The 14611-nt window shown below is 39.6% G+C and overlaps 1 protein-coding gene across 1 annotated transcript in view; it reads left to right on the forward strand.

The window, feature by feature from the left end:
- DOCK3 (dedicator of cytokinesis 3) overlaps positions 1-14611 on the forward strand; it is a 409735-nt gene that overhangs the window by 325624 nt on the left and 69500 nt on the right. Inside the window, exons 20-22 of the mRNA XM_027120931.1 lie at positions 7187-7270; positions 8313-8413; positions 12485-12566. Coding sequence (XP_026976732.1) covers positions 7187-7270; positions 8313-8413; positions 12485-12566 — 267 coding nt within the window. The remainder of the gene's footprint in view (positions 1-7186; positions 7271-8312; positions 8414-12484; positions 12567-14611) is intronic.

The following is a 14611-nucleotide window of genomic DNA, read 5'->3' on the forward strand; positions in this document are numbered from 1 at the left end:
AATCAATTGATCAGAATATTATACATTTTTAAAAGAACTCTTTATACAAACAAGCTAATACTAGTTTTTGAAACTTAAGATAAATGCCCTTATACTCAGGGCATTTTTTGCCTTCTAAATATATGAAAAATTTAACCAGTAAAACAGACCAGGTATTAAGAAAAGTCTGTGATCCTTTTAAGGCTGAGTTGTTACATTCCCGACAAAAGAACATCCTACCAGCATTTCTGGTTTTAGCAACAGTATTTGTCTCAAGCCAGCCGGAGAGAATTAAAGAGATTATGCTAGCATTTTAATTAATTTTTACTTTTTATTGTAAGATTTCAAACATACCATAAAAAGTTGACAGAATAGAATAAATAACCATACATGTACCTATCCTATCAGTTACCCCTGACATCAGCCCATGGTCAGTCCTGCCCATAAACTCCTCAGCCATGCCTTCTACCTTCTATTGTTTTGAAATAAGTTGTAAACATTATATCATTAAATTGCATTTTGACCAACAGAATATTAGATTTGATTTTTTAAGACTGGGAGCATCCGTGAGTATTTATTATTCTCTCTCTTGGTTTTTGCATCTTAGAAAGAAAAAGGCACGTGTTCAAAAAACAATGGTGATTCCAGATATTTTACCCTCTTTGACAGCCCTCATCAGCTGCATTTTCCCTTCTCCTGGAATAGTAATTTCTAGACCAAAGAATAGTTTCTATAGTTAAGGCCTAGCTTGCCACAACCTCATCCAAATGTCCTCTACAGAGTTAGGCCATAGAGGAGAACAAGGGACTTTCAAATTTTGGGGGACCCAGGAAAGTAAGCCCTTTTTCTCAACATGGATTTGGCATCAGAATCAGTTAGATTGGGACTTCCCTGGTGGTGCAGTGATTAAGAATCCACCTGCCAAGGCAGGGGACACAGGTTCAAGCCCTGGTCCAGGAAGATCCCACATGCCGCAGAGCAGCTAAGCCCGTGAGCCACAACTACTGAGCCTAAGCTCTAGAGCCCATGAGCCACAACTACTGAAGCCCACACGCCTAGAGCCTCTGCTCCACAACAGGAGAAGCCACTGCAATGAGAAGCCCGCGCACCGCAACAAAGAGTAGCCCCCCCTGCTCTGAGGCGGGAGTGCGAGCGGGGGCGTCAGCGTCGGGCCCAGCGGCTGGAGGCCAGACTCACCACACACACCGGTCTCTTTTGAAAGGGTAGGAAAAAGAAGACGAAGAGAGAGAAACTACAGGAATCTACATCAGCCGTGTGGATGAAAGGCTCTTGGTGATGCAGCCAGGAGTCAGTGCTGTGCCTCTGAGGTGGGAGAGCCAACTTCAGGACACTGGTCCACAAGAGACCTCCCACATAATATCAAACGGCGAATATCTCCCAGAGATCTCCATCTCAACACCAGCACCCAGCTTCACTCAATGACCAGCAAGCTACAGTGTGGGACACCCTATGCCAAACAACTAGCAAGACAGGAACACAACCCCACCCATTAGCAGAGAAGCTGCCTAAAATCATAATAAGTCCACAGACACCCCAAAACACACCACCAGACGTGGACCTAACCACCAGAAAGACAAGATCCAGCTTCATCCACCAGAACACAGGCACTACTCCCCTCCACCAGGAAGCCTGCACAGCCCACTGAACCAACTTTAGCCACTGGGGACAGACACCAAAAGCAACGGGAACTACGAACCTGCAGCGTGCAAAAAGGAGACCCCAAACACAGTAAGATAAGCAAAATGAGAAGACAGAAAAACACACAGCAGATGAAGGAGCAAGATAAAAACCCACCAGACCTAACAAATGAAGAGGAAATAGGCAGTCTACCTGAAAAAGAATTCAGAATAATGATAGTAAAGATGATCCAAAATCTTGGAAATAGAATAGACAAAATGCAAGAAACATTTAACAAGGACCTAGAAGAACTAAAGATGAAACAAGCAATGATGAACAACACAATAAATGAAATTTAAAATACTCTAGATGGGATCAATAGCAGAATAACTGAGGCAGAGGAATGGATAAGTGACCTGGAAGATAAAATAGTGGAAATAACTACAGCAGAGCAGAATAAAGAAAAAAGAATGAAAAGAACCGAGTACAGTCTCAGAGACCTCTGGGACAACATCAAATGCACCAACATTCGAATTATAGGGGTTCCAGAAGAAGAAGAGAAAAAGAAAGGGACTGAGAAAATATTTGAAGAGATTATAGTTGAAAACTTCCCTAATATGGGTAAAGAAATAGTTAATCAAGTCCAGGAAGCACAGAGAGTCCCATACAGGATAAATCCAAGGAGAAATACGCCAAGACACATATTAATCAAACTGTCAAAAATTAAATACAAAGCAAACATATTAAAAACAGCAAGGGAAAAATAACACACAAGGGAATCCCCATAAGGTTAACAGCTGATCTTTCAGCAGAAACTCTGCAAGCCAGAAGGAGTGGCAGGGCATATTTAAAGTGATGAAGGAGAAAAACCTTCAGCCAAGATTACTCTACCCAGCAAGGATCTCATTCAGATTTGATGGAGAAATTAAAACCTTTACAGACAAGCAAAAGCTGAGAGAGTTCAGCACCACCAAACCAGCTTTACAACAACTGCTAAAGGAACTTCTCTAGGCAAGAAGCACAAGAGAAGGAAAAGACCTACAATAACAAACCCAAAACAATTAAGAAAATGGAAATAGGAACATACATATTGATAATTACCTTAAATGTAAGTGGACAAAATGCTCCCACCAAAAGACACAGACTGGCTGAATGGACACAAAAACAAGACCCACATATATGCTGTCTACAAGAGACCCACTTCTGACCTAGAGACACATACAGACTGAAAGTAAGGGGATGGAAAAAGATACTCCATGCAAATGGAAACCAAAAGAAAGCTGGAGTAGCAATTCTCATATCAGACAAAATAGACTTTAAAATAAAGACTATTAGAAGACACAAAGAAGGACACTACATAATGATCAAGGGATCGATCCAAGAAGAAGAGATAACAATTGTAAATATTTATGCACCCAACATAGGAGCACCTCAGTACATAAGGCAAATACTAACAGCCATAAAAGGGGAAATCGACAGTAACACATTCATAGTAGGCGACTTTAACACCCCACTTTCACCAATGGACAGATCATCCAAAATGAAAATAAATAAGAAGACACAAGCTTTAAATGATACATTAAACAAGATGGACTTAATTGATATTTATAGGACATTCCATCCAAAAACAACAGAATACACATTTTTCTCAAGTGCTCATGGAACATTCTCCAGGATAGATCATATCTTGGGACACAAATCAAGCCTTGATAAATTTAAGAAAATTGAAATTGTATCAAGTATCTTTTCCGACCACAACACTATGAGACTAGATATCAATTACAGGAAAAGATCTGTAAAAAATACAAATACATGGAGGCTAAACAATACACTACTTAATAACGAAGTGATCACTGAAGAAACCAAAGAGGAAATCAAAAAATACCTAGAAACAAATGACAATGGAGACATGACGACCCAAAACCTATGGGATGCAGCAAAAGCAGTTCTAAGAGGGAAGTTAGTAGCAATACAATCCTACCTTAAGAAACACGAAACATCTCGAATAAACAACCTAACCTTGCACCTAAAGCAATTAGAGAAGGAAGAACAAAAGAACCCCAAAGTTAGCAGAAGGAAAGAAATCATAAAAATCAGATCAGAAATAAATGAAAAAGAAATGAAGGAAACGATAGCTAAGATCAATAAAACTAAAAGCTGGTTCTTTGAGAAGATAAACAAAATTGATAAACCGTTAGCTAGACTCATCAAGAAAAAAAGGGAGAAGACTCAAATCAATAGAATTAGAAATAAAAAAGGAGAAGTAACAACTGACACTGCAGAAATACAAAGGATCATGAGAGATTACTACAAGCAACTCTATGCCATTAAAATTGACAACCTGAAAGAAATGGACTAATTCTTAGAAAAGCACAACCTTCCGAGACTGAAACAGGAAGAAATAGAAAATATAAACAGACCAATCACAAACCCTGAATTTTAAACTGTGATTAAAAATCTTCCAACAAACAAAAGCCCAGGACCAGATGGCTTCACAGGTGATTCTATACATAGAGAATCCTAAAGATGCTACCAGAAAACTACTAGAGCTAATCAATGAATTTGGTAAAGTAGCAGGATACAAAATTAATGCACAGAAATCTCTCGCATTCCTATACACTAATGATGAAAAATCTGAAAGTGAAATCAAGAAAATACTCCCATTTACCATTGCAACAAAAAGAATAAAATATCTAGAAATAAACCTACCTAAGGAGACAAAAGACCTGCATGCAGAAAATTATAAGACACTGATGAAAGAAATTAAAGATGATACAAATAGATGGAGAGATATACCATGTTCTTGGATTGGAAGAATCAACATTGTGAAAATGACTCTACTACCCAAAGCAATCTACAGATTCAGTGCAATCCCTATCAAACTACCACTGGTATTTTTCACAGAACTAGAACAAAAAGTTTCACAATTTGTATGGAACACAAAAGACCCCAAATAGCCAAAGCAATCTTGAGAACGAAAAACGGAGCTGGAGGAATCAGGCTCCCTGACTTCAGACTATACTACAAAGCTACAGTAATCAAGACAGTATAGTACTGGCACAAAAACAGAAAGATAGATCAATGGAACAGGATAGAAAGCCCAGAGATAAACCCACGCACATATGGTCACCTTATCTTTGATAAAGGAGGCAGGAATGTACAGTGGAGAAAGGACAGCCTCTTCAATAAGTGGTGCTGGGAAAACTGGACAGGTACATGTAAAAGTATGAGATTAGATCACTCCGTAACACCATACACAAAAATAAGCTCAAAATGGATTAAGGAGCTAAATGTAAGGCCAGAAACTATCAAACTCTTAGAGGAAAACATAGGCAGAACACTCTATGACATAAAACACAGCAAGATCCTTTTTGACCCACCTCCTAGAGAAATGGAAATAAAAACAAAAATAAACAAATGGGACCTAATGAAACTTCAAAGCTTTTGCACAGCAAAGGAAACCATAAACAAGACCAAAAGACAACCCTCAGAATGGGAGAAAATATTTGCAAATGAAGCTACTGACAAAGGATTAATCTCCAAAATTTACAAGCAGCTCACGCAGCTCAATAACAAAAAAACAAACAACCCAATCCAAAAATGGGCAGAAACCTAAATAGACATTTCTCCAAAGAAGATATACAGACTGCCAACAAACACATGAAAGAACGCTCAACATCATTAATCATTAGAGAAATGCAAATCAAAACTACCATGAGATATCATCTTGCACCAGTCAGAACGGCCATCATCAAAAAAATCTAGAAAGAATAGATGCTGGAGAGGGTGTGGAGAAAAGGGAACACTCTTGCACTGCTGGTGGGAATGTGAATTGGTACAGCCACTATGGAGAACATTATGGAGGTTCCTTAAAAAACTACAAATAGAACCACCATATGACCCAGCAATCCCACTACTGGGCATATACCCTGAGAAAACCATGATTCAGAAAGAGTCATGTACCAAAATGTTCATTGCAGGTCTACTTACAATAGCCCGGAGATGGAAACAACCTAAGTGTCCATCATCGGATGAGTGGATAAAGAAGATGTGGCACATATATACAATGGAATATTACTCAACCATAAAAAGAAACAAAATTGAGCTATTTGTAATGAGGTGGATAGACCTAGAGTCTGTGATACAGAGTGAAGTAAGTCAGAAAGAGAAAGACAGATACCATATGCTAACACACATATATGGAATTTAAGAAAAAAAATGTCACGAATAGGGGTAAGACAGGAATAAAGACACAGACCTACTAGAGAACGGACTTGAGGATATGGGGAGGGGGAAGGGTAAGCTGTGACAAAGCGAGAGAGAGGCATGGACCTATATACACTACCAAACGTAAGGTAGATAGCTAGTGGGAAGCAGCCGCATAGCACAGGGAGATCAGCTCGGTGCTTTGTGACCGCCTGGAGGGGTGGGATAGGGAGGGTGGGAGGGAGGGAGACGCAAGAGGGAAGAGATATGGGAACATATGTATATGTATAACTGATTCACTTTGTTATAAAGCAGAAACTAACACACCATTGTAAAGCAATTATACTTCAATAAAGATGTAATAATAAATAAATACTTAAAAAAAGATGTGGCACATATATACAATGGAATATTACTCAGCCATAAAAAGAAATGAAATTGAGGTATTTGTAATGAGGTGGATGGACCTAGAGTCTGTCATACAGAGTGAAGTAAGTCAGAAAGGGAAAGACAAATACCGTATGCTAACACATATATATGGAATTTAAGAAAAGAAAAATGTCATGAAGAACCTAGGGGTAAGACAGGAATAAAGACACAGACCTACTAGAGAATGGACTTGAGGATATGGGGAGGGGGAAGGGTAAGCTGTGACAAAGTGAGAGAGTGGCATGGATATATATACGCTACCAAACGTAAAATAGATAGCTAGTGGGAAGCAGCCGCATAGCACAGGGAGATCAGCTGGGGGCTTTGTGACCGCCTGGAGGGGTGGGATAGGGAGGGTGGGAGGGAGGGAGACACAAGAGGGAAGAGATATGGGAACATGTGTATATGTATAACTGATTCACTTTGTTATAAAGCAGAAATGAACACACCATTGTAGAGCAATTACACTCCAATAAAGAGGGAAAAAAAAAAAAAGAGTAGCCCCCACTCACTGCAACTAGAGAAAGCCCGCACACAGCAACGAAGACCCAATGCAGCCGATAAATAAATAGTTTATTTTTTTAAAAAAAAGAATCACTTAGATTGTCTTTATTTCAAAATTACTGTTCTACATGGATGTCCTATGTTTTTTAGGTAATTGCTCTTTCCTTATAAGTTTATCACTTACCCAAGAGGAAGAGCCTCTTTAAGTCTCTCTTAGGGCCCTTTGGGCTGTAAGCAAACACCCCCAAGTCCACCTAGTTATTTCTTGGCTAGGCGGAGGTGGGATACTAGGTTATTTTTAAGTGGTGGCTTGAGATATTAGGAGATCTTTGACTTTGTTTACTGGGAAATAAATTCATTGGTGTATGGAAGTTTGAACATGTGTTCAAGGTCCAAAGACCTGAGCCCTCTGATTTTTATGCTGTTTCAGTTTCTACAGGACATCTTAGATACGCTGTTTGTGATTTTGGATGATAATACAGAGAAATATGGCCTGTTGGTGTTTCAGTCTTTGGTAAGTCTCACCCTTCCTGATTTTTATTAATTATTCCCGTCACATATTTTTTAAAAATCTAAGGAAAGCAACTTATTATAGTGTGTCAGCACAAGATGTAGATGTTTCCAATAGAAAAGGAACTGAGGAGTGTCACCCAAGGAAGACCAACAATCACCCTACCAGGTAGAGCCCTACAAGATCAAATCTGGACTTCAACTTTGTAGTTTTGATACTCAGTCTCACCACTGTTGCAGGGTTTCCTAGCCCCTGAAATAGTGACCTACACCAACAAAAGGCCCAGAGACTAATATAGGAAACAAGACAGCCTGTTTTTCCACTTACAAAAGTAGGATACAACCACCAGGAAAAGCAGAGACTCACTTGTGCTGGTGGAGCACCACACTCTCTTCCTCTATGCAGTGGTTTGGGAGCCAGAGTCTCAGAAGGTTGCTTAGTGTGCAAGGACAGTGATTTGGATGTTCAGTGCGTTTTGTTGAATATATCCAGTCCTACAGGAGGGCTGTATGTTCAAGGAGAACCAGATACTCTGAGTCTACCTGATAGATGAGGAGCAGAGGCAAGAGTTAGAATGGTACTTGCAAAGTTTGCTTCTCTGGCTTTTCTTCTTCCTTGTTTCCCTGGCCAGCCAACCCCATTTCCGAAGGGTACAGCCTTTCATAGGCTGGTTTGGCTTAGAGGACAATATTTTTCTCTCTCTCTTTTCCAAGTTTTTTGAGACAACTTAGTGTTTATGCCACCTACACAGGTATTGTTTTGTATTCCCTAGGTCCATATTGAACCACCTAGCATTCGTGAAGAGAGAAGCTCAAAGTAACACTGGCATTGACAAATGAGTCCCAAGTTTGGAATGGGAGGCCAGGGATGTTAGGAATAGAACAAATATGACAGAAATACAGACACAGAATGGAAATCCTACATTCACTGGGAACACTGGAGAAAACACTAGCAGTTTGCCATTCCTTGAAGAATCAAGAGTTGTTTCCTGCTGGGGATAGGTTTGAGGCCTCCAATTAATTCTGCTACCCTCCATCTCTCCCAGGTATTCATCATCAACCTGCTCCGAGACATCAAATATTTCCATTTCCGACCTGTAATGGACACATACATCCAGAAGCACTTTGCTGGAGCCCTGGCATACAAGTAAGTTGCATTTGGCACCATCATTAGGACTTGTGTTTGACTAGAAAGACGGGCTTTTAAAAAGTTCAGTGGCACCAACATTCGTTCAGCAGACCTTTATTTTTTAAACTTAATTTACTTATTTTTTAACCCTGGTAAAATACACATAGCATAAAACGTATCATCTTAACCAATTTTTTTTTATAAGGGTAACCTCTCTTTTTTTCTTTTTTTTTAAAGAATCAATTTTATTTATTTGTTTATTTTTGGTTGCATTGGGTCTTCATTGCTGCACGTGGGCTTTCTGTAGCTGTGGCGAGCGGGGGCTACTCTCTGTGGCGGTGTGCGGCTTCTCATTGCGGTGACTTCTCTTATTGCGAAGCACAGGCTCTAGGCACACAGGCTCAGTCGTTGTGGCACTCGGGCTTAGTTGCTCTGCAGCATGTGGGATCTTCCCAGACCAGGGATTGAACCCGTGTCCCCTGCATTGGCAGGTGGATTCTTAACCACTGGGTCACCAGAGAATTCCCTTAACCATTTTTAAGTGTACAGCTCAGTGGCATTAAGTATATCTACATTTTTGTACAACCATCACCACCATTCATCTCCAGAACTGTTTTCATCTTGCAAAACTGAAGCTCTGTACCCATTAACCAATAACTTCCCATTCCCCCCCCCCATCACCAGCCCTCGTGTAATCACCATTATACTTTTTGTCTATGGATTTGCTAATCTGGGACCTCATATAAATTGAATCATACAATATTTGTCTCTTTGTGACTGGCTTATTTCACTTACCATAATGTCCTCAGTGCTCATCCATGTCATAGCATGTGTCAGAATTTCCTTCCTTTTATTCTAAATAATGTTCCACTGTATATACCACATTTTGTTTATCCATTCATCTGTTGATGAATACTTGGCTATATTTATCCACCTTTCAGCAATTGTGAATAATGCTACTATGAACATGGGCATACAAATATCTCTTAGAGACCCTGCTTTCAAGTCTTTTGGGTATATACCCAGAAATGGAATGGGTAGATCATATGATAATCCTATTTTTAATTTTTTAAGGAACCACCATACTATTTTCCACAGCAGCTGCACCATTTTACATTCCCACCAATAATGCACAAGTGTTCCAATATCTCCACATTCTCGCCAATACTTGTTACTTTCTGGTTTTTTTGTATTTTTTTTTAATAGTAGCCTTTCTAATGGGTATGAGATGGTATCTTGTGGTTTTGATTTGCATTTCCCTAATGATTAGTGATGTTGAGCATCTCTTCATGTGCTTATTGACCATTTATATATCTTCTTCGGAGAAAAATCTGTAAGTCCTTTGCCTGTTTTTGAATCAGGTTGTTTGGTTGGTTGTTGCTGAGCTGTAATTCTGGATATTAACCCATTTTCAGGGATATGATTTGCAAATATTTTCTCCCATTGCCTTTTTAATCTGTTGATTGTGTCTTTTGATGCACAGAAGTCTTCAATTTTGATATAGTTTAATTTATCTAATTTTTCTTTCATTGCCTATGTTTTGATGTCTTATCCAAGAAATGATTGCTTAATCCAATGTCATGAAACTTTTCTCCTATGTTTTTGTATAAGAGTTTTATCTCTTACATTTAGGTATTTGATTAATTTTAAATTAATTTTTGTTTATTGTGCAACATAAGGGTCCAATTTTATTCTTTTGTGTGTGGATATTTAGTTTTTCCAATACAACTTGTAGAAAAAGAATATCCTTTTCCCATTTAATGATGAAAATCATTTGGCCGTATACATGAGGGTTTATTTCTGGGCTGTTTTATTCTATTGATGTATGTATCTGTCTTTATGCCAGTCCCACCCTGTTTTGACTAGTCTTTATAATCAAAGTTAAAGTTACTCTTTGTAGCTTTGTAGGATGTTTGAAATCAGGAAGTGTGCATCCTCTAACTTTGTTCTTCTTTTTCAAGATTGTTTTGGCTGTTTGGGGTCCCTAGAGATTCCATATGAACTTTAGGATGGATTTTTCTATTTCTGCAAAAAATGTCATTGGGATTTTGATAGAGATTGCATTGAATTTGTAGATCACTTTGGATAGTGTTGACATCTTAACCAAATTAAGTCTCCCAATCCATGAATGTGGATGTCTTTCCATTTATTATTAACTTCTTTAATTTCTTTCTCTTTTTTTTAGCAACATTTTGTTTTCAAAGTATAAGTCTTTCACCCCCTTGGTTAACGTTATTCCTAAGTATTTTATTCTTTTTTGATGCTACTGTAAATGGATTGTTTTCTTAATTTTCTTTTTTGATTGTTCATTGTTAGTATATAGAAAAGCAAATGATTTATATATGTTGATTTTGTTGCAGTGTTGCTGAATTCATTTATTAGTTCTAACAGAGTTTTTTGTGGATTCTTTAGATTTTTCTATATACAAGATCATGTTAGCTACAAACAAAGATAATCTTATTTCTTCCTTTCCGATTTGGATGCCTTTTTTTTCTTTTTTTTTTTGGCAGTACGCGGGCCTCTCACCGTTGTGGCCTCTCCCGTTGCGGAGCACAGGCTCCGGACGCACAGGCTCAGCGGCCATGGCTCACGGGCCCAGCCACTCTGTGGCATGAGGGATCCTCCCGGACCGGGGCATGAACCCGTGTCCCCTGCATTGGCAGGTGGACTCTCAACCACTGTGCCACCAGGGAGGCCCCAATTTGGATGCCTTTTATTGCTTTTCCTTGCCCAATTGCTCTTTCACTACTAATATGTTGAATAGAAGTGGCAAAAGCAGGCATCCTTGCCTTGTTTCTGATCTTAGAGGAACACATTTCAGTCTTTTACCGTTGAGTATGATGTTAGATGTTAGCTTTCCGCTGATGTTTTAAACTAGAGTTTATTACATAGTTGTCATACTTTTCCTTCTAAGAAATGATGGCAGAGCTGCTAAAAATATGTCTTGCTTTTTCAGTGAGAAACATGTGAATAGCTAACTATAGTACTGACAAATAAATATCAAAGAAAAGAAAAAGATAGTCAATAAAAGAGATAATATGAATAATAAACATGGGAAACACTCACAGCTTATCTAAAACCATTAAAGCAATTTTTAAAGTCACCATATTATTCTATGGAATGAGTACAAGTTGTTTTTTGTTTTTTTTTTTTAATTTATTTGGTTGCACCAGGTCTTAGTTGCAACAGGCGGGCTCCTTAGTTGCGGCACATAGACTCCTTAGTTGTGGCATGCACATGGGATCTAGTTCCCTGACCAGGGATCGAACCCAGGCCCTGCATTGGGAGCACAGAGTCTTATCCACTGTGCCACCAGGGTAGTCCCAGAACAAGTTTAGAAAACAAAACCGAAGGGTTCTGAGGCTGTGGAATCACTGGAACTCTGACACTTTGATGTCACTTTGGAGAGCAGGCACTGCGCTGTGTACTTTACATGTGTCATCTCATTAGAATTCACAGTTTGAGATGTACTGTTGTTTCCTCTACATTTTAAATGAAAAGAATGAGGACAGAGGACCCAAATAACTTGCCCAAGGATGCAAAGCTAGAAACTGATAGGCCTAAGATGCGAACTGTTATCTGACGAGGGCCTGCACTCTTGCCCTGTGTACTCTTTTGCCATGTAAATGTGAAGGCCTTCTGACCCTGTAATCCCATTCCACTCAGATGACTTGGTCCTAAGGAAATAAGATCATTGGGATGGCAAGGAGAGGCACACCGGACTATATACCTTTATTCAGAGTGTGTTGTATGTTCGGGAGACTTAGCAGTTTTAAACAAAACAAAACAAAACACACATCCAGTCCCAGACTTCGGGAAAACTTTCTTGTAATCAGAAAAAATGTGTGTCAGGGAAAGTGGGAAAGAATGATTATAATTGCTGATTGAAATGTGGCAACTCTTTTTGGACAGGGAGTGTTGTCTGGTCTTGGATGATCTAAAGATTCCACAGCTGTATTGGATCCATCACTCTATTCTAGCTCATTAGCAGTATATTATTTCCTATATGGCTAATTCAGGACTGCAAATATTTTAGGCTGCATTGCTCTTGGATTAACGTGAGGTTTCTGAAACTGTTCTTTTTCCTAGGGAGCTAATCCGCTGTTTGAAGTGGTACATGGACTGCTCGGCAGAACTGATTCGGCAGGATCACATTCAGGAAGCCATGAGGGTAATGTACTGAGCTTGCTGTACAAAAAGGGCCCACCCCTGCAGAACTTTGCAAGTAGCCTCAATGGAGTAGTGTGCAGGACAAGTGTAGACAGCCAGTACACTGCTCTGCTTTCAGGAATGACTGCCTTGATCCACATAACTGCCTTTTCCTCACTTTGATTTTGCCCTAAAAGGTCTTTATTCCTCATAATTTTATCTTAAAGCAGGAGAGAGGGATGATGTGCATGTGGCTCTCAGCCATCCTCCCTGCCTGGTTTCTACCAACAATGTCAGTCTTTGCTTCCACTGGCTAAAATATCATATCTCCTTCTAAGCCAGTGTTGGTGGCAACATTGATGAGAAATAAGATCTTCCAATACTTTTCCCTTCTTCAGTAGTTACTAAACATTGTTTTCTATAACTGTTTTAAGAATGCACTGTATGCAGATATGTTGAGAAGAAGATAATCTAAAAACCGTGACCAGGCAGCCCTTTGCCTTGCTGGACAGCTCCACTTTACAGGGGACTGTCCTCATTGTTAGTTAACTATACTTTCTGGTAACTTCTTTTCATGGCTACTGCTTCTGCTGTAGAGAACAGCCTATGAGAATGTTGATCCCTCTTTTGCTCAACAGTTCTCCATATAGCTGTTTGAAGAACACTGTCGTATCCTCTGAGAACTCATTTAAAGCAAGTTCATGCTTGCTTGCTTGCTTTTTTGTCCCTGTCTTTTCTTGTTCTTGAGTTACTCTCATTTTTTGGTTGCTTTTTAACCATGTCTTTCCCATCCTTTCTAGTTAGTAATAAAAGAAGAATGGCAGCAAAGTAGTTCTGCTTTCTCTTTGTCCTCTTTTAATATCCCATCATCTGCTCTAAGTACTTCTGGGCCTATGATTTTGTTATTCTTGTCCACGTGGTAACAGGTAAAACAGATGTTCCCCCAAGCATCATCAGATTAAAGAGGCAAAATCAAATCATAAATCCATATTTTCCCTGCCTCTTCTCTGCACATTCTTTAAAAATCTAAGGCCACAAGTCTCACTTCTGTCTTTCTTCACGCAATACATGTCAGCTGAGCAATCAGCATGTCATGGGTGCTAAGATGCAAAGAGTAAGACTGACCTCTCCCCTTGAAGAACACATCCCCTGTGTCCTAAGGGGAATCAGGTTCAAACACAAGTGTAGAGCAGGGTTCTGAGTGTAATGTGAGGGCAAGCACTGGGTTCTGTTCTTCTCTGAACCCCAGCACCTGTGAAGTGCCCTGCATAGTATTTGAGGGGATACAAGTTGAGTTAAATACAAAAGATTCTATGTGAGTTCATAAATTAATTGCTTAAGGTTACTGGAGATGCTATCTCAGAAGTTTTCCCCTAAGAGTCGTTCATTCAGCCATTCATTCAGTCAGTATTGCTTGATACCTGCCATATGTCAGACACTGTGTTAACCACTGGGGATTCAGCAGGAGCCCAAGTAGAAAGGCTAGGCCTTCATAGCACTTCCATTCAAGTGGGGAAAAGGCAGATAATAAACATGTCAAACAGATAAATACACAAAGTAAGTGAGAAAAGAACATTGATGATGCTATGAGGGAAATAAACAGGATCTTGGGATGGAATGGCTGGAGAGGAGGGTTTACTTCAGATCAAGAGTTTAGGGAAAGCTTCTCTGACGAGGTGACCTGAGCTGAAATCAGTGTTAAGAACTGGGGGACACACATTTCAGACTGAGGAAACAGAATGTTTAAAAGCCTGGATGGGAAAGAGCTAGAGTTTTCAAGCAACCATAAAGTGGCTGATGTGACCAAAGCAGAAGCTTTCAAATGTTCGGTTGGATGTGAGAGGTGGCAGAAAGGAAGACCTGAGGGTGGTTCCAGGGGTCTGGCTAGATGAGCTGGGTTGATGGCAGGGTCACCTATGGAGGTACAAAATTCCTGGAGAATATCAGGCTTGGGTGGGGAAAAGGAAGAGTTCCATTGTGGGGGAGCACTTTTCTGGGGGTACTTTCATACTTGTTCTTACCATATCAAATGTATTTGAGTGGCGTCTGATACTAATGCATCTAGCC

The sequence above is a fragment of the Aethalodelphis obliquidens genome, unplaced genomic scaffold (assembly GCF_003676395.1).
Source record: "Aethalodelphis obliquidens isolate GAN/ISIS:26980383/991018 unplaced genomic scaffold, ASM367639v1 scaffold22, whole genome shotgun sequence".
NCBI lineage: Eukaryota > Metazoa > Chordata > Mammalia > Artiodactyla > Delphinidae > Aethalodelphis > Aethalodelphis obliquidens.